The following is a 21,129-nucleotide window of genomic DNA, read 5'->3' on the forward strand; positions in this document are numbered from 1 at the left end:
GCAAATGTGTCTTCCAAATGAACAATGACCCCAAGCATACTTCCAAAGTTGTGGCAAAATGGCTTAAGGACAACAATGTCAAGGTATTGGAGTGGCCATTGCAAAGCCCTGACCTCATACCTATAGAAGATTTGTGGGCAGAACTGAAAAAGCGTGTGTGAGCAAGGAGGCCTACAAACCTGACTCAGTTACACCAGCTCTGTCAGGAGGAATGGGCCAAAATTCACCCTTGTGGGAAGCTTGTGGAAGGCTACCCGAAATGTTTGACCCAAGTTAAACAATTTAAAGGCAATGCTACCAAATACTAATTGAGTGTATGTAAACTTCTGACCCACTGGGAATGTGAAAGAAATAAAGTATGAAATAAATCATTGTCTCTACTACTATTCTGACATTTCAGATTCTTAAAATAAAGTGGTGATCCTAACTGACCTAAGACAGGGGATTTTTACTAGGATTAAATGTCAGGAATTGTGAAAAACTGAGTTTAAATGTATTTGTCTAAGGTGTATGTAAACTTCCGACTTTAACTGTATGTGGTATTGGTGGAGTAGTTGCCTGAGGGAACATGGTCTGTGAATGTATTGTAATACTTTTTTTAACTGCATAAACTACCTTATTTGGCTGGACTCCAGTCAGAGTAGCTGCTGCCTTGGCAAATACAAATACAAATACTCCACACACAGAAACTCATACAAAGCCCTCCCTCACCCTCCCTTTGGTAAATCAGACCGTAACTCTATCCTCCTACTTCCTGCTTACAAGGAAAAACTCTAACAGGAAGTACCAGTGATGCGCTCAATACAGAAGTTGTCCAATGAAGTGGATGCTAAGCTACAGGACTATTTTGCTAGCACAGACTGGAATATGTTTTAGGATTCATCCGATAACACTGAAGAGTTTACCTCGTCAGTCACCGGCTTCATTAATAAGTGCATCGACGATGTCATCCCCACAGTGACCGTACTTACATATCCCAACCAGACACCATGGATTACAGGCAACATCCGTACTGAACTAAAGGCTAGAGCTGCCGCTTTCAAGGAGTTGGACTAATCTGCATGCTTATAAGAAATCCCGTTACGACCTCCGACGAGCAATCAAACAGGCAAAGTGTCAATACAGGACTAGATCAAATCCTACTACGCCGGTTCTGACGCTCAACGGATGTGCCAGGGCTTGCAAACTGTCATGAATTACAAGGGGAACCCAGCCGGGAGCTGTCAAGCATCGCACGCCTTGAAGATGAGCTAAATGCCTTCTACGCTTGCTTTGAGGCAAGCAACACTGAACTATGTATAAGAGCAACATCTGTTCCCGATGACATTCACAAGGCCGTGGGGTTAGGGTTAGGATACCAGGATGCGTACCAGGATGCGTACTTAGAGCATGCACTGTCCAGCTGTAAGTGTCTTCACTGACATTTTCAGCCTATCCCTGACCCGGTCTGTAATACCAACTTGTTTCAAGCAGACCACCATAGTCCCCTCACCCAAGAACGCCAAGGTAACCTGCCTAAATGACTATCGCCCTGGAGCACTCACATCTATAGCCATGAAATGCTTTGAAAGGCTGGTTATTGCTCATATTAACTCAATCATCCCAGACACCCTGGACCCACTCCTATTTGCATACCGCCCAAACATATTCATACATGATACAATCTCTATTGTTTATCTGCTCTCATCCACCTGGACAAAAGTAATACTTATGTAAGAATGCTATTCATTGACTACAGCTCAGCACTCAACACCATAGTCACCAAGCTCAGGACCCTGGGACTAAAATCCTCCCTCTGCAACTGGATCCTGGAGTGTAGGCAACAACACATATGCCACGCTGACCATCAACACGGGAGCCCCTCAGGGGCCCCTCAGGGGTGTGTGCTTAGTCCCCTCTTGTTGTACTCCCTGTTCACCCACAACTGCATGGGTGTGCACGACTTCAATACCATCATGAAGTTTGCTGATGACACGACGGTGGTAAGACTGTTCACCGATGACGATGAGGCAACCTATAGGGAGGAGGTCAGAGACCTGGAAGTGTGGTGTCAGGACAGCTACCTCTCCCTCAATGTCAGCAAGACAAAGGAGCTGATCGTGGACTACATGAAATGGAGGTGTGAACACGCCCCCATCCACATCGATGGGGCTGTAGTGGAGCGGGTTGAGTGCTTCAAGTTCGTCAGTGTCCTCATCGCTAAGGAATTAACATGGTCCACACGCAGCCACACAGTGGTGAAGAGGTCTTGCCAGCACTTCTTCACCCTCAGGAGGTTGAAAAGATCCTAAAAAAGTTCAACAGCTACACCATTGAGAGCCTAGTACATCACTGGGCCTGAGCTCTCTGCCATTCAGGACCACTATAAGGCTGCTCTCGCACGGCTAGATGTTCTTTACCATTCGGCCATCAGCTTTGCCACCAATGCTCCTTATAGGACACATCACTACACTCTATACTCCTCTGTAAACTGGTCGTCTCTGTATACCCATCGCAAGACCCACTGGTTGAGGCCTCACTCCCCCTTATCTGAGATATCTACTGCAGCCCTCATCCTGCACATACAACACCTGTTCTGTCAGTCACATTCTGTTAAAGGTCCCCAAAACACACACATCACTAGGTCGCTCGTCTTTTACGTTCGCTGCAGCTAGCGACTGGAACAAGCTGCAACAAACACTCAAACTGGACAGTTTTATCTCAATCTCTTCATTCAAAGACTCAATCATGGACACTCTTACTAACAGTATGATGTATTGTTGTCTCTGCCTTCTTGCCCTTTGTGCTGCTGTCTGTGCCAATAATGTTTGTCCATGTTTTGTGCTGCTACCATGTTGTGCTGCTGCCATGTTGTGTTGCTACAGTACCATGTTGTTGTCATGTTGTGTTGCTACCATGCTATGTTGTCATGTGTTGCTAATCTTTCTATGTTGTTGTCTTAGGTCTCTCTTTATGTAGTGTTGTGTTGTCTCTCTTGTCGGGATGTGTGTTTAGTCCTATATTTTTATTTAATTTTTATTCTATTTAATCCCAGCCTTCTGCCTTTGGTAGGACGTCATTGTAAATAAGAATTGGTCCTTAACTGACTTGCCTCGATAAATAAAGGTTAAATGAAATAAATAAAACAAATATATATTTACCATGCGGGGTCAGAGGAAGGCCCAAACAATTGTCAAAGACTCCAGCCACCCAAGCCATAGACTGTTCTCTCTGGTAATGCACGGCAAGTTGTACCAGTACACTAAGTCTGGAACCAACAGCACCCTGAACAGCTTCTACCCCCAAGCCATAAGACTGCTAAACAAGACTGCTAAATAACTAATAAAATGGCTACACGGACTACCAGCATTGACCCTTTTTTTCAATAACTCTCTTGCACTGACTCACTGGACCCACACACTCATACATACTTGCACTGACACCCCAACACACACATACACTATATACGCCCACACACAAATAACATGCGTACACATGCATACTGACACCACATACACTCACTCACTCACTCACTCACTCACTCACTCACTCACTCACTCACTCACTCACTCACTCACTCACTCACTCACTCACTCACTCACTCACTCACTCACTCACTCACTCACTCACTCACTCACTCTCACACTCTCACACGCTGCTGCTACGGTCTATTATCTATCCTGTTGGTTAGTCACTTTAGCCATACCTATAAGTACACTACCGTATAAGTACACTACCGTTTGTGGTCACTTAGAAATGCCATTGTTTTTGAAAGAAAAGCACATTTTTTTGTACATTAAAATAATATAAAATTGATCGGAAATACAGTGTAGACATTGTTAATGTTGTTAATGACTATTGTAGCTTGAAACGGCAGATTTTTTATGGAATATCTACATCGGCCTACAGAGGTCCATTATCAGCAACCATCACTCCTGTGTTCCAATGGCACGTTGTGTTAACTCATCCAAGTTTATCATTTTAAAAGGCTAATTGATCATTAGAAAACCCTTTTGTAATTATGTTAGTACAGCTGAAAACTGTTGTTCTGATTAAAGAAGCAATAAAACTGGCCTTCTTTAGACTAGTTGAGTATCTGGATCATCAGCATTTGTGGGTTTGATTACAGGCTCAAAATGGCCAGAAACAAAGAACTTTCTTCTGAAACTCATCAGTCTATTCTTGTTCTGAGAAATGAAGGCTATTCCATGCGAGAAATTGCCAAGAAACTGAAGATCTCGTGCAAAGCTGTGTACTACTCCCTTCACAGAACAGCACAAACTGGTTCAGCCAGAATAGAAAGAGGAGTGTGAGGCCCCGGTGCACAACTGAGCAAGAGGACAAGTACATTAGAGTGTCTAGTTTAAGAAACAGACGCCTCACAAGTCCTCAAACTTGCAGCTTCATTAAATAGTACCCACAAAACACCAGTTGCAACGTCAACAGTGAGGAAGCTACTCCGGGATGCTGGCCTTCTAGGCAGAGTTGCAAAGAAGAAGCCAAAAGATTCAGATGGGCAAAATATAACAGACACTGGACAGAGGAAGATTGGAAAAAAGTGTTATGGACAGACAAATCTAAGTTTGAGGTGTTCGGATCACAAAGAAGAACATTCGTGAGACGCTGAAGAAAATAAAAGATGCTGGAGGAGTGCTTGACACCATCTGTCAAGCATGGTGGAGGCAATGTGATGATCTGGGGGTGCTTTGATGGTAGTAAAGTGGGAGATTTGTACAGGGTAAAAGGGATCTTGAAGAAGGAAGGCTATCAATCCATTTTGCAACGCTATGCCATACCCTGTGGACGGCACTTAATTGGAGCCAATTTCCTCCTAAAACAGGACAATGACCCAAAGCACAGCTGGGGAGCAGGTAGCCTAGTGGTTAGAGCGTTGGATTAGTAACTGGAAGGTTGCAAGATCAAATCCCCAAGGTAAAAATCTGTTGTTCAGCCCCTGAACAAGTTCCTATGCTGTTCTTAACTGACTTGCCTAGTTAAATAAATAGAAACTATGCAAGAACTATTTAGGAAAGAGCAGTCAGCTGGTATTCAATCTAATGGAGTGGCTGGCACAGTCACCGAATCTCAATTCTATTGAGCAGTTGTGGGAGCAGCTTGACCCTATGGTAAGTAAGAAGTGCCTATCAAGCCAATCTAAATTGTGGGAGGTGCTTCAAGAAGCATGGGTTGAAATCACTTCATATTACCTCAACAAATTGACAGCTAGAATGCCAAAGGTTTTCAAGGCTGTAATTGCTGCAAATGGAGGATTCTTTGATGAAAGCAAAGTTTGAAGGACACAATTCATATTTCAATTAAAAATCATTATTTATAACCTTGTCAACATCTTGACTGTATTTCATATTCATTTTGAAACTAATGTATGTTTTCATGTAAAACAAGGACATTTCTAAGTGACCCCAAACTTTTGAACTGTAGTGTACATAGCTACCTCAATTTCTTCGTACCCGTTCACATCGACTCAGTACTGGTACTCCCTGTATATAGCCATGTTATTTTTACTGATTATTGTTATTCACTGTGTATTTATTTTTGGAATAGGACCAGTAAGTAAGCATTTCACTGTTAGTCTATACTTGTTGTTTTACGAAGTATGTGACAAATAACATTTTATTTTATTTTCCTGGACCAGACACTCACCTTAATACACCTCTTAGTGTTAGTTATCTTTCTGAAAAGAGAGTGTGTGTGTGTGTGTTTTTGTATACAGCTGAGCGAGAGCATAATGGGTTAACCTTTTCTCAATAGGGGGTGCTGTTTTCACTTTGTAAAAATTTCATTCCCAAATTAAACTGCCTCGTACTCAATTCTTGCTCGTACAATATGCATATTATTATTACTATTGGATAGAAAACACTCTCTAGTTTCTAAAACCGTTTGAATTATATCTGTGAGTAAAACAGAACTCAAGTTGGAGCAAACTTCCTATGAGGAAGTGAGAAATCTGAAATCAGGCAGGCTGTTCTGGGGTCAGTTTATTAATTTGCATGTCTTCTATTGGTCGAGATGCACTGCATACGCCTTCCCCTAGATGTCAGCAAATAGTGAGAATTGGAATGGAGTTGCTAGGCAGATCTGAGGCCATATAAAGGGTCTTGGAACGTGGGGTGCAGTCTTTTCAACATTCGCCATGACGCAAGACAGACCTCAGGATGGCGTTCTGGAAAGCTCCCGTTATAGGCCTTAGATATATCCGGCTCTGATTTTATTCGATATAGGTGTTAAAGACATCATAATGTTGTTATTTTAATCCGAGTTATATCAGTTTATATCAGTATATTGCGATTTTCGGATATTTCTTTGTGCTGCGTTATAGTGAGTTGGGCACGTCTGGGCCACATGGCTAATATTTACTGCTAATTCCAAAGTTGAAGGCGACAATCTACAACCGGAGCAACGATTCTTCTGGACAAAGGACAACTTGTCCAAGATTCTGATGGAAGCACATCAAAAAGTAAGAAGTATTTATGATGTTAATTCATTGTTCTGTTGAAAAATGTGAAACTACTATTCCGCCATTAATTTCGGTGCGGTCTCGCTTTAACGCACGCTGTATGTCGTAGTAACGTTAATTTTAAAAATCTAACACAGCGGTTGCATTAAGAACGAATGTATCTTTCATTTGCTGTCCAAACTGTATTTCTTAGTCAAGTTTATGATTAGTTACTGATTAGATTAGGTGCCTCTCCCAAGATTTCTCCCGACATTTTGTTGGCAGCTTGGCTACTATTCTCATTGTATAACCACGATTTGTGCCGCTAAATATGCACATTTTCGAACAAACTCTATATGTATTGTGTAATATGATGTTATAGGACTGTCATCTGAAGAAGTTTGAGAAGGTTAGTGAAAAAATTAATATCTTTTGCTGGTTTATTCGTTATCGCTATTGTTGGCTTGAATCAATGCTGTTGTGTGGTTGGCTATTGTAGTAAGCTAATATAATGCTATATTGTGTTTTCGCTGTAAAACACTTAAAAAATCTGAAATATTGGCTGGATTCACAAGATCTTTGTCTTTCATTTGCTGTACGCTGTGTATTTTTCATAAATGTTTTATGATGAGTATTTAGGTAATTCACGTTGGTCTCTGTAGTTATTCTAGTTGCTTTGGTGAGAGTTGTGATGGTGGCTGCAATGTAAAACTATGATTTATACCTGAAATATGCACATTTTTCTAACAAAACATATGCTATACAATAAATATGTTATCAGACTGTCATCTGATGAAGTTGTTTCTTGGTTAGTGACTATTTATATATTTATTTGGTCGAAATTTTGATAGCTACCTATGCAGGAAAAAAATGGTGGGAAAAAAAAGTTGTGTCTTTTGCTATCGTGGTTAGCTAATAGAAATACATATTGTGTCTTCCCTGTAAAACATTTTAAAAATCAGAAATGATGGCTGGATTCACAAGATGTGTATCTTTCATCTGGTGTCTTGGACTTGTGATTTAATGATATTTAGATGCTAGTATTTACTTGTGACGCTATGCTAGGCTATGCTAGTCAGCTTTTTTACTGATGGGGGTGCTCCCGGATCCGGGATTGTGATGAATTAGAAGTTAAAACAGCCTATGGTTTAATTTAAGAGCAGTGACATCGTCTGAAGAGAGGAGCAGGGCTGTTGGAAGCCGTTCCTGACTGGAGCTCCTTACCAGGCTGGGCTGTAACCTGAAGCAAAGGGGGGAGGGAGAGAGAGAGAGAGAGAGAGTGGAAACGAGAGAGGGGGAAGAAACAAAGTCAGAGAGTGAGGGAAGGAAAGAGAGAGGGAGGGAGAAAGAGAAAGCAACAGAGGGAGAGAGAAAGAGTGTGATGTCAAACCAGCTGAGCTCAGAAAGTAAACAGAGCTTCAGACTGCAGCATGCTTTCTGCGGTATGGGGACTGCAGCTGGGGGAAAGCCACGGGGGGACCCCTACGCTCCCTCACACCGGCACCCACCACTCCCCCGGGACTCATGGATCTTCCCTCTTCATCACCCTCTTCATCCTCATCTCCCTGTACCAGGGGCTAGCATGGCCCTACGGTAAGAACCCCTGCAAAATCAGATATGTCTCTCTCTGTCTCTCCACCCTTCCTCCTGTCTTTATCTCTCCTTCTCTCTTTCTCTTAAAGGGCAGAAAGGCTTTCAGAGTGCCTTGTGAAAGAAGAGCCATACAGTGAGATGTTAAGTAGAAGCTTTTGTAGAGGGAGGAAACAGAGTTTGTTGTTGGTTTGACTTAAAGAACCTGCTGTGGGATCCTGCTTTGGGATCCTGTATGAGTCAACCTCTTGGTGTTTTAACTTGTTATTGTCCACTTAAGAGTCATCACGCTCTTTCTTTCCTCACCCATTACTTATTGTGCAACATGATTTCACATCTGCTGAGCACTTTAAATTATTTAATTTCAACTGACCATCTCTTATCTGAGATATGTGCTGGATCCCAAACAAAGCCACACATTCCTTGTAAATAGATGGAGCCGTTCCGAGCCTGCTTATCATCCTGTTAAAAATTTGGCAGTCTGTGTCTATTGACAGAGTGTTGTGGATGAGGTCTGCTCAGAAGCATCTGTCTATTGGCCCTCGTGACCATTTGAACCACTGCAGGGTGTGTATCATATTGGAGTGAATAATGCAGTCTCTGCTGATGTGTCTACCATACGGTGTCTCTCAGAACTTTCCAGTGAACTACACAGAGACTTACTAACTATAACTAACACCTTCAGGTGCTATGGCAGTACAATAAAGCCTAATGTAAAACGTTTTATGGGGTAGACTACAACCGTTTTAAACGCCTGTAATGAAGATACCGCCCTTCGGCGATGAGAGATGTGCCAGAGTTTACTACTTACCTGATATTAAACAGCAATTACAGCAGTGAGGCTGACTCAGGCTATTTATTTACCAGTCACTTCAAATTCCTTATACAATCAGTTAATGAAGGATGAAATCGGGTTGAGCAAAACAGCAATCACTATGGAACTGTGCCTAGAGGGAAGGTTGTGGGTTTGATGGTTTTTCTTAAAGAGCAGAAGTGATTACACACTGGAGCCAAGTATTTGGGGTGAGGGCAGTGCAAGAGAGGAAACTTAAGAGAGCGAGAGACAAAGAGAGAGACAAAGTGAGACAGGGGGGCAGGAGAGAGATATAAAAACAAAGACAAAGACAGATAAATCTTGTGAGAATCCTTAAGTCAGCAACAGGCTGCAGGCTGCCTGGACATTCTTTCCTGTTGAATGTGGGGTTCTCCCTCCACTGTGCTTCCAAAGGACCTCTGTACTTCTTACACATGTTCTACTCTCCAGTCAGTCAATGACAGCTTATTTGGCTAAGATCCCCAGGAGGCTGGTTTAGGCTAATGGGTAGTTAGCAGTCGTAAATAGAGACCAAGGTCACTGGCAGATGGAAGAGAGGGAGAAGGGAGAGGGATAAAAGGAGAAAGAAGAGGGGAGAAATAAGAGGGAATAGGGGAGAGAAGAAAAAAGGGGAAAGGGTGAGGGGAAAGGGCAGAGTGGAGGTGGGAGAGGTGAGAGGAGAAGAGTGTCAATTTGGCATAAATGGGTCGGGAGACAGGCGCAGGAATGCATAATAGTTTTTTTTATTAAGCCCAAATGACGGCGTGCCGTGTAAAGGCACGGGGGCGAAGACCAAACAAACACGTGACAAAACACAGGGTAGAAACCCAAAACAAAAGAGCGAGGAGTACGTCGAATAAATAGCACATGCGCACAATGATTAACACATGGGACGAGATCCTTAATCATCTGCGCAATCCACAATGGCACGAAAGCCAAAACACACAGCACAGGTACTCACACGCACCATGGACATTGTAACAATAATCGACCGCACAATGGAAACCAAAGGGCACACTTATACAAGTACTAATCAGTGGGAATAGGGGACAAGTGTGCGTAATGAAAGTTCTGAAGGGATCCGTGACAAAGTGAGAGTGATGGGAGAAGGATATGGAGAGTCTGCCTGAAAGATTAGTGGAATCTGTGTGGGTAGCTGGACAGGTAGGATGACTGACAGTGAAGGTGAACAGGTGGTCACGTGTCAGGTGACAGAGGAATAGATGAGACTGAGGCAGGAATTCCTTTAACCATAAAGTGGTATATTTACTGAGTAGTCTGTGCTGCATAACAAAGGAAACAAAATAACATGTATCCAATCAAATTCATAATCACAAAGATCAAATCATAACAATCATAACAAATCTACATATTATTAGTAGATTTGGATAGAAAACACTCTGAAGTTTCTAAAACTGCTTGAATCATGTCTGTAAGTATAACAGAACTTATGTAGCAGGCAAAACCCCGAGGACTAACCATTAATTATTATATATTTTTTTAAGTCACTGTCTGTTCAATGAGTTTTCATTGGAATACTGGATTTCTAATCCGCTTCCACTGGATGTCACCACTCTTTGGAAATAGGTTGAGGTTATTCCTTTGTGCAATGAAGAAGTGAGGCCACCTGGAAACAGCGTAACGTCATGTGTACTGTTTGAGAGTTGCGCAAGACTAGAAAAGTAGCGTTAGTTTGTTGATCTCCTGTATTGAAAACAGATAGACCCGTCTTCAATTTGATCGATTATTAACGTTTACAAATACCTTAATTAAGTTGTATTACAAAAGTAGTTTGAAATGTTTTGGCAAAGTTTAGAGGTAATTTTTGAGATATTTTGTAGTGACTTTGCGCAAATTGGAAGCTGTTTTTTTCTGGATCAACCGCGCCAAATAAATGGACAATTTGGATATATATGGACGGAATTAATCGAACAAAAGGACCATTTGTGATGTTTATGGGACATATTGGAGTGCCAAGAAAATAATCTCGTCAAAGGTAAGGCATGATTTATATTTTATTTCTGCGTTTTGTATCGTGCCTGCAGTGTTGAAATATGTTACACTCTCTTTGTTTACTGTAGTGCTATCATCAGATAATAGCATCTTATGCTTTCGCCGAAAAGCCTTTTTGAAATCTGACATGGTGGCTGGATTCACGAGTGTAGCTTTAATTTGGTATCTTACCATCATTTTCATCATCTTATCATTTTTTTGAATTTGGCGCTCTACATTTTCCCTGGCTATTGGCCAAGTGGGACGGTAGCGTCCCACATATCCTAGAGAAGTTAAGGAAGAGAAAGCAGCGAGATCAGGCGATGGCGTTTTCCTCCTTTAATGTGGATGAGATCTGTCGGTCATTGCCACCTGACCTAATAAAGCGCCCCTGGCCCAGCTGAGTAAGTGGCCATGAATTAAAGGATTATTCCACCAACTCCATGGGCCTTTTCTACAGCCACCCTGGAAATTTGTTAAATTCCACACTCCTCAAAAAGGCTCATTGCTCCCCGTCCTCCGTCATCTCAGGGAGAGGAATTAGTCGAGCAACTGGCCGGATATATGTCCGGTTCTTTATCTGGATCTCCACTGATCTAACGCGACCATCGGTCCCAGGCATGGTCTTAGTGATACGTCCCACCGGCCAGGATGCTCGAGGCAACTGAGGGTCCACCATCATTACTACTTGGCCAGTTTCCAGGCTGGCCATTTCTCTCCGCCATTTCCCCCTGTGCTGTAGGCTTGGTAGGTAATCCCGAATGAATCGGGCCCAGAAATGGTCAGCCAAGATCTGGCTGTGTCGCCACCGGCGTCTGCCAACGAGGTTGGTATCAGCATACATGGCTTGAGGAAGTGACGCATCTCAGCGTCCCATCAAGGGCATATTCGGTGTAACCGGATCGGGGTCAGCGATGTCTGCAGAGAGATATCCCAAGGGTTTGGAGTTCAATATCCCTTTCACCTCTATCAGGACGGCCCGCAAGACAGTTTCAGTGACAGTTTGGTCCCCCAGCACGACTCTTAAGGCCGTCTTTACAGATTTGATCTCTCGCTCCCATGTTCCTCCAAAATGAGGAGCTCCTGGAGGGTTAAATTTGAATAGGATTTGTTGGTCCATCAGCTGATCCTGGAGGCTGGGTTCCATGGCTTGGAAGGCTTCCTCCAACCTGGCTTCTCCTGCCTTGAAGTTTGTGCCTCTGTCAGCCAGGATCTTGTAGGGTTTCCCCCGTCGGGAGATAAACCGCCGTAGGGCCATGAGGAATGCTTCAGTATCCAAACTCTCCAGTAGGTCCAGGTGGACACACCTAGTCGTCAAACACTTGAATAGAATGCCCCAGCGCTTTTCCACTCAACGACCTAGCTTGATTGTCAAGGGGCCAAAGCAATCTACTCCTGTTGACCAGAAGGGTGGTTTGAGGAGGCGCAAGCGAGCTGTCAAAATGGCAAATCTGCCATTTTGGGCACAGTGGCTCCGGCCCGCCATCTCTGACATTCTACGCAGGCGTATTGGTGCTTACGAATGGCTCCTCGTCCTCCAAGTATCCAGTACTTCCGCCTCATCTCCCCATAGACCCTCTCTGGCCTTGGGTGGAGAAGCTTTTCATCATAACTCTTGATGAGGAGCCTGGTAAGAGGGTGTCTGGAGTGAAGGATAATTGGGTGGATAGCATCTGGGTCCAAAACTTCTGCTTGGCGCAGCCTCCCTCCGACTCTGATCACTCCAAGGATTTGATCATATTCTGGGGCGAGAGAGAAAAGACGGCTCTCCTTAGCAACTTCCCTACCAGCTTTCAGAGCTTTTAGCTCCCCAGGGAAGCTAACTGCTTGTGCATGCTGGAGGAGTAGTGTCTCTGCCGCGAGGGAGGTGGGTATAGAAGCCACCCCATCTGAGGTGGCACGCCTGGGGGCTGTCGGCCACTCGTTCTCTGGTTGGGACAAGAATGGTGGTCCCAAGCTCCAGCGATGGGGTTGAGCCAGTTGCTTAAGGGTTTTACCGCGAGTATCGTCATCAGCAGGATTGTTTATGCTATCAACATACCTCCAGTCCTGGACTTCTGTCAGGTCTGGGATTTCCGCAATGCGAGTTCCGACGAACACTTTATACCTGCAGGACTCCGATGTGAGCCAGGTCAATACAGTGGTCGAATCACTCCAGTTGATGACCCTTTGGATTGGCAAGGTGAGCTTGGCTCGCAAGGTAGAGGCCAACTGGGCTTCGGAAAGGGCAGCACTGAGTTCCAGCCTAGGCATTGACAACTGCTTCTTGGGTGCGACCCTGGACCTGGCCATGACAAAGGAGACATGGGTGTGTCCTGCCTTATCCTCCACTCTTAGATAGGAAACCGCCCCATAAGCTCGCTCTGAAGCGTCACAGAACACATGCAGTTCCAGGCATGATCCCAGTTGGTCAGCACAGGGTGGTACATAACATCTTGGCATTTGGACTTCAGAGAGCTCCGATAACTCTGTTTCCCAACAGATCCATCGTTCCACTAGGTCAGCCGGGTGGATCGGTTCATCCCAGTCCCTCTTGGTCTGCCACAGGTCCTGGACTAAGACTTTGGCCCGGGTTGTGTATGGCAGGATATACCCAAGGGGATCGTATTGACTGGCCAGTGTCCAATAGATGGTGCGCAGAGTGGGGGTTTCGGAACTCAGGGCTGAGCGGTGCTTGTACCCAAGGGTATCTGGTATGCAGCTCCATCTCAGTCCTAGAGTGGGCTCTTGTGGGTTAGCACCAGACTGTGGTAGCCATAGTTCACTGCTACTGGACCTGGCTTGTGGCGGGAGGTGCTGGATAACCTCCGCGCTGTTACTCGCCCGCTGTCGGACCTCAAATCCCCCATTGGACAGGAGATTCTGTACTTTATCAAGGAGTGCTTTCGCTTCAGCCGTGGATGGGATGCTCTGTAAGCAGTTGTCCACAAAAAGGCATTTTCCACTGAATCCCATACGTCTGCGTCACTGTCTGGGTGCTCCCGTGCGTGTCTCTGCAGAGCGTATATGGCACAGCAAGGACTGCAGGTGGTGCCAAATGAGAGTACTTGCCATTCAATAGATGGTGGGCTCTGCATCTCGTTCCATATCTCACCATATGAACCGGAGCAGTGTGGTGTCGGAAGGCAGTAGACGAATCTGATGAAACATGGCTTTGATGTCTCCACTGATGGCTGTAGAGTGCTGCCGGAACCGGAGAAGGACACCGAGCAAGGAAGGACCTAAGGTTGGTCCGGGGAGTAGACAGTCATTCAGGCTTTGACCAGCAGCTTGGAATGAACAGTTGAAGACAAGTCGGTACTTCCCACCGTGTTGCTGGATAACATGGTGAGGGAGATACCAGGATTCGCTGAGTGGGTTTCCCTCTTCATGAGTGGTCACTTTTGTGACATAGCCTGCCTTCACAAGGTTATGAATCTCCCAGTTATGAACTTCAGCAAGCTCAGGATTCTTCACCAGGCGTCGCTCCGTTCCACGCAGTAGTGGGAGTACAGCCCGTGTTGTGGTTGATGAGAAAATGTTGGGGAAATTGAGCGTTTGGAAAATAGAATATCATATTGTCTGAAAGAGTTCAGTTCAAGTCTCAAGTTAAAAACTTCTTATGGCTGCAGGGGCAGTATTGAGTAGCTTGGATGAAAGGTGCCCATTTCAAACGGCCTGCTCCTTAGTCATAGTTCCTAATATTTGCATATTATTATTAATGTTGGATAGAAAACACTCCAAAGTTTCTAAAACTGTTTGAATTATTTCTCTGAGATTAACAGAACTCATATTGGCAGGCAAAATCCTGAGTTGAAATCAAAACCGGATGTCAGAAATCTGAGATTGTCTGTATTCAACAGAGTCCCAAAAGAAGTCCAATTGACGTATGACTGGGGTTGCACTGCCTAGGGGTTCCACTAGATGTCAGCAATCAATAGAAATTCCAATTAGACTTCTATGGTGTTGTGGGAGAGAATGAGAGCAGAATCAGTCAGGTGTCCATCAAGCACCCATTTCCTGATCATGCTTTTTCTTCATGCAAGTCACTTGCGTTCCATGGCTCACGCAGACAAGAAGGAATACTCCGGTTGGAACTTTATTGAAGCTATATGTTAAAAACATCCTAATGATTGATTCAGTACTTAGTTTGAAATGTTTCTTCGACCGGTAATATCACATTTTGAAGTTTTTGTCCGATATGAAGCTGACCAGAATTAGCGTTTGGATATGTTTACCAAACGCGCTAACAATTGGACATAAATAATGGATTTTTTCTAACAAAACAAACATTTATTGTGGACCTGGAGTTCCTGCTCTGCTTTCCGATCGAAACCAACAAAGGTAATGAAATATTTATAATATATTTTATTGTTTATAGTGACGCTATCTCTGCAACTGTGACATGCTAATTTGAGCGCCGTCTCAGATTATAGCGTGCAGTTATTTTTCCTTAAAGTTTTTTAAAAATATGACATAGCGGTTGCATTAAGGAGAGGTATATATATTAATCAATGTGTATAACTTCTATTATCATCTTTATTTATGATGAGTATTCATGTTGAAACGATGGGCTATGCAAAGTCACTTGATGTTTTTGCCACTAGTGAATCTAGTCGCCTCAATGTAAACTCAGATTTTTTTATATAAATATGAATTGAATCAAACAAAACACGCATGTATTGTGTAACATGAAGTCCTATGAGTGTCATCTGATAAAAATAATTGAAGGTTAGTGATTCATTTTATCTCTATTCTGGTTTTTGTGATGCTATCATTAGCTGGGAAAAATGGCTATGATTATTTATAGTTTTGTGGTGACCTAACATAATCGTTTGTAGTGCTTTCGCTGAAAAGCCTATTTGAAATCGGACACTTTGGTGGGATTAACAACAAGATTACCTTTAAAATGATATAAAACACATGTATGTTTGAGGAATTTTAATTATGAGATGTATGGTTTTTGAATTTGGCGCCCTGCATTTGGACTGGCTGTTGTCATATTGATCCTGATTTAGGGCTTGCAGCCATAAGAAGTTTTAACAGACCAAATGTCTAAAACAAACGTGCAAATTTCAGGCTCCTGTTTGACATAGATTTCAGTATACATTTTTACACACGATACACCATTTAACAAAAGTGGATAATAGAGAAACGGGTGTATGTATTCAAATGGGCTTGTGATTTCTTATCGGACAGATGTTTATTTAAAGCATTGCAGAGGTTGTCCATGGAGACATATGTTTGGGATCAGGATCCATATGTGTTAACAGAGCTACAGTATCCCCAACACACTCCATCCCACATACTGTACACCACACAGGAGGTTGGTCGCACCTTAATTGGGGAGGATGGACTTGTGGTAATGGCTGGAGCGGAATGAGTTGAATGGCATCAAATTCATGGTTTGATACCATTCTATTTCCTCCGTTCCAGCCATTATAATGAGCTGTCCTCCCCTCAGCAGCCTCCACTGGTACACCACAACCCCCAGAGTAGTTTCCTGTTCCACGGCCGCTAAATCGCTCAGACCTCAAAATATTAGACATCTGCAGCCAGGGAGCACAGAGTCAGCATGCACACACAAGCGCACACACTACAGCTATTCTGCTCTGCGTACGGGGACAATTTGTTTCTTAGCAGATGCAATGTGTCATCTTATTGATAGTCAATGTTTCCTGACACAACTGTTTATTTCATACGACTCAGACAAAGAGCCTGACACAACAGTGGTGAGGCCACAAGACACACAGCTCCTGAATCACAACACTTCCTGTGACATAAACACATGTAGCCATCAACAAGCGGCAGCAGAGAAATATGGAGATTTTTAACAGCTATGACAGAGCCCTGAATGCAGACGGCATTAATCTCTGATACGACACTCACTGCTCAGCAAAGCTCAGCGCATCAGTTCTCTCGCTCGCCCACATGCATGAACACATGCATGAACACACGCATTAAACACACGCATGAACACACGCATGAACACACGCATTAAACACACGCATGAACACACGCATGAACACACGCATGAACACACGCATGAACACACGCATTAACACACTTAGAGCGGTATAGTTTTTTGGGGGTGGGGGGGTGAGTACAGTACTCACAGCTGTGCCTCAAAGCATTTGGATGTGAAATCAGAGATGAGAGGAATGAAAAGAAGTGTGTGGACTTTTTATACACAACAGATAAAGAGACTGTAGAGCAACCTTGAGTTTGACCCAAAAATAGACATTTATAGGGGGACTGCCATGAGTTGATATGAGTTGGCCTGCTGCCAGGGCTGGATTGCATGCTGGTTTATGGTCAATATTAGGATTTTGGCCAATATTTTTTTTGTATATCAGTCAGAGCAGCTACATATTGTACGTGGTGTATCAGTCCATATGGTTTGTCCTTTATATGCTCCTTGTGTTTGTCTGATAGTGTATGACCTTTCTGACGGTCTTGTTGCTGTGTGAGACCTGTGGCATAGAGGGGGCAGTAAGGCAGCAGGGTAGCAGGGCAATAGGACAGGGCTCAGATACAGACATATCAGAACCTCTGTAGGAGGACTGTCTGAGTGTATATTCTGCTCCCAAAAACAATGATGTCAGCATCTGGATCCACATCAAAGCCGGATGGCACATGTTAACAACCTTACAACCTGTATCTAAACCCAGTAATGGGATGGGGTGGGGGATGATGTTTTAAAGGGGGAAAGTGGGTCTCCTCTCTCCACCATCCACCAGGTGACAGGGTTTCTTTGAAGATGCTCAGATTATTGCTATTTTGGTTCCCCCGGCTCCTTGACATTCTTGTCGGAGCACATCTCCCACAACATCTGGGATGGAAAAAACAGATACCAATTACATAAGGCAAGAGAAGCCACACAAACTGCACAGTGATCTGCATGCCTAGCCAAAAGCCTGGAAAATAACTTACCGGGGAGTTTTCTATTTGTTGGTGTGTTTTTCTTTTTTCTGTTGAGGACAGAGGGCGCTGTTGTCACTTTGGGGGAAAAACGTGCCCAATTTAAACGGCCTCGTACTCAATTCTTGCTCGTACAATATGCATATTATTATTACTATTGGATAGAAAACACTCTCTAGTTTCTAAAACCGTTTGAATTATATCTGTGAGTAAAACAGAACTCATTTGGCACAAACTTCCTGACCAGGAAGTGGAAAGTCTGAAAACTATGCTCTGTTCTAGGTCCTGCCTATAAATGGGCATGATACGTATTAGTATACATGCACGTCATACACCTTCCCCTAGATGTCAAGAGGCAGTGAGAGAAGAAATGGAGTGTTTATCTTGGTCTGAGTTGGAATAAATCCTCTTGGAATGACGTGTCACCCATTTCCTGTTTTCAGGAAGGCGCGAGAAGGAACCGGGGATTGCCTTCTGAAAAGCTGTCGTTATAGGCGACTACTATCTCCGGCTTTGATTTTATTTGATACATGTGACAATATCATCGTAAAGTATGTTTTTTCAATATAGTTTAATCAGATTATTGAAATTTTTTCGGGAGTTTTGCCGTGTTCCGTTCTCTTCCGTTTGTTGACATGGAGAGATTCGCGCCACTTGGCAAGTGTGCTTGCTAAATCGAGAGGGAAAAAGGCCGTTCTAAATCCAAACAACGATTGTTCCCGACAAAGGACCCCTTGTACAACATTCTGATGAAAGATCAGCAAAAGTAGGACCCATTTTATGATGCTATTTCATATATCTGTCGAACATGTTGTGCTAGTCGTTTGCGCCCAGCTTTTGGGTACTCTCTCGCTATAACTAAGCTGGATGTCGTAATGAAGTTATTTTTAGAATTCTAACACGGCGATTGCATTAAGAACTAGTGTATCTATCATTTCCTATACAACATGTATTTTTTAGTTATGTTTATGAATAGTCATTTGGTCAGAATATGTGTGTCAGAAAAAGTGTCAGAAAAATATCCGGACGTTGTGGGAAAAAGATGCTACCTCAGCTCTAAATATGCACATTTTCGAACAAAACATAAGTGTATGTATAACCTGATGTTATAGGACTGTCATCTGATGAAGCTTATCAAGGTTAGTCAAAAATTATATATCTTTTGCTGGTTTGTCACGATCGCTAACTTTTACTACTGGGGAATGGCTTGTGTTTCTGGCTATTGTGGTAAGCTAATATAACGCTATATTGTGTTTTCGCTGTAAAACACTTAATAAATCGGAAATATTGGCTGGAATCACAAGATGCCTGTCTTTCATTTGCTGTACACCATGTATTTTTCAGAAATGTTTTATGATGAGTATTTAGGTATTTGACGTTGGTGTCTGTAATTATTATGGCTGCTTTCGGTGCAATTTCTGATTGTAGCTGCAATGTAAACTATGATTTATACCTGAAATATGCAAATTTTTCGAACAAAAGATTTATTGAATAACATGTTATAAGACTGTCATCTGATGAAGTTGTTTGTTGGTTAGTTTGGTTGGTTCTTGGTTAGTTAGGTTGGCTTTGTGCATGCTACCTGTGCTGTGAAAAATGTCTGTCCTTTTTTGTATTTGGTGGTGAGCTAACATAAATATACGTGCTGTTTTCGCTGTAAAACATTTTAAAAATCGGACATGTTGGCTGGATTCACAAGATGTGTACCTTTCATTTGCTGTATTGGACTTGTTAATGTGTGAAAGTTAAATATTTCTAAAAAATATATTTTGAATTTCGCGCTCTGCCTTTTCAGTGGAATGTGGGAGGAGTTCCGCTGGCGGAACGCCAGAGCAGTACAGGTTTTAAGCTGTGAGCAGTTAGCACAATTGCGTAGAGCTAGCAGGGCTGTTCACAAGCAACCCAATCAGAAATAGTCTGTAGGCTATGTGAGGAAAGAGACAAAGACAATATCACATAACATGCAAGCATGTATTTCTTAATCAAGCTTGTTGTGTGGTAAGGGGTTGTGTGGACTATCAGTGCCATGGGCAGGAGAGATTAATCCAAGCACAATCCATATCAGGTTGTTACAATGCACCGGTGTGGTTGTGGGCAGATCTGCATAATATTTGCATAAAGATAATGGCCTCATACTGTGATTGCCTGTGCACATAGAAAGGGAGCCAAAGAGACTATACAAGATTATGCAAACACAAACATGAAACCGGTGCCTTCAGTTCAAAAGAGGGCAAAAAAGGTAAGATTGACACATTCAAAGTCCAGACAGACAGTCTCAGGTTCAATATTTAATGCCTAAAGAAAAGAGCTAGGAGAGAAAGGAGTGTAGGAAAGGATTTGGTAAGTCTGTGCTATTTCCCTCACACTCTCACAATTATTTTGTCAGGCTTGGCAATTGCAGAAAACACCTAATTTAAAGATAATTAGTTTAAAAAATGCATGCCGTAGGAAATTCGCACACATTTTTGCAGGGGTGAAAGTAGATCTAATATCTTCCCGATACGGGGACCTCCTAAGTGTACGAAACATTTTTATAGGCCTAATCATAGAATTAGGCTATATATAACCCTATTAATTAATTAGAAACTCTGTGGGCCTAAAAGTAAAGATTTGTATTAGACTACGTTTTAATGTGTCATTAACACAACCAGTCATGAGGTTTTCATCTGATTGTCAAAGAATTCCTTCAAAAGGCTCATGTAGGATACCCGTGCACAGAGGTGTGTTCAAATATAGTTGACATTTTTTTATAAAACTAGGCAAGTCAGTTAACAACAAATTCTTATTTATAATGACGGCCTAGGAACAGTTGGTTAACTGCCTTGTTCAGGGGCAAAACAACAGATTTTTACCTTGTCTGCTTGGGGAATCGATCTAGCAATCTTTCAGTTACTGGCCCAACACTCTAACCACTAGGCTACCTGCTAGTGCTTATAAGTTCTGACACTTGGTAGGCAATTTGTTAGTCAACTTGCCTATAATTAGATACATACAGTAGACCTACATGTTACGTCCGTCGTCGGAATGAGACCAAGGTGCAGCGTGGTAGGCGTACATATTGAATTTATTAAACGAACACCAAAAAAACAAGATAAACGACGCGTAAAGTAATGTAGCGCTAAACTAGCAACTAACAAAAACAAGATCCCACAACAGAAAGTGGGAAAAATGGCTGCCTAAGTATGATTCCCAATCAGAGACAACGATAGACAGCTGCCTCTGATTGGGAACCATACTCGGCCAAAAACAAAGAAATAGACAACACCCCAAATCACACCCTGACCTAACCAAATAGAGAAATAAAATGGCTCTCTAAGGTCAGGGTGTGACAGTACCCCCCCCCCCCCCCCCCCCCCCCCCCCAAAGGTGCGGACTCCCGGCCGCAAACCTGAACCTATAG

General features: G+C 43.0%; 1 protein-coding gene across 1 annotated transcript in view; it reads left to right on the forward strand.

Annotated features, from left to right (window-relative positions):
- Nucleotides 1–7,767: 7,767 nt before the first annotated feature.
- The window catches only part of LOC120066377 (inactive serine protease PAMR1-like), a 60,689-nt gene continuing 47,327 nt past the window's right edge, over nucleotides 7,768–21,129 (forward strand). Inside the window, exon 1 of the mRNA XM_039017703.1 lies at nucleotides 7,768–8,026. Within this exon, the coding sequence (XP_038873631.1) occupies nucleotides 7,864–8,026 (163 nt within the window). The 5' untranslated portion in view covers nucleotides 7,768–7,863. The remainder of the gene's footprint in view (nucleotides 8,027–21,129) is intronic.

The sequence above is a fragment of the Salvelinus namaycush genome, chromosome 21 (assembly GCF_016432855.1).
Source record: "Salvelinus namaycush isolate Seneca chromosome 21, SaNama_1.0, whole genome shotgun sequence".
Lineage (NCBI taxonomy): Eukaryota > Metazoa > Chordata > Actinopteri > Salmoniformes > Salmonidae > Salvelinus > Salvelinus namaycush.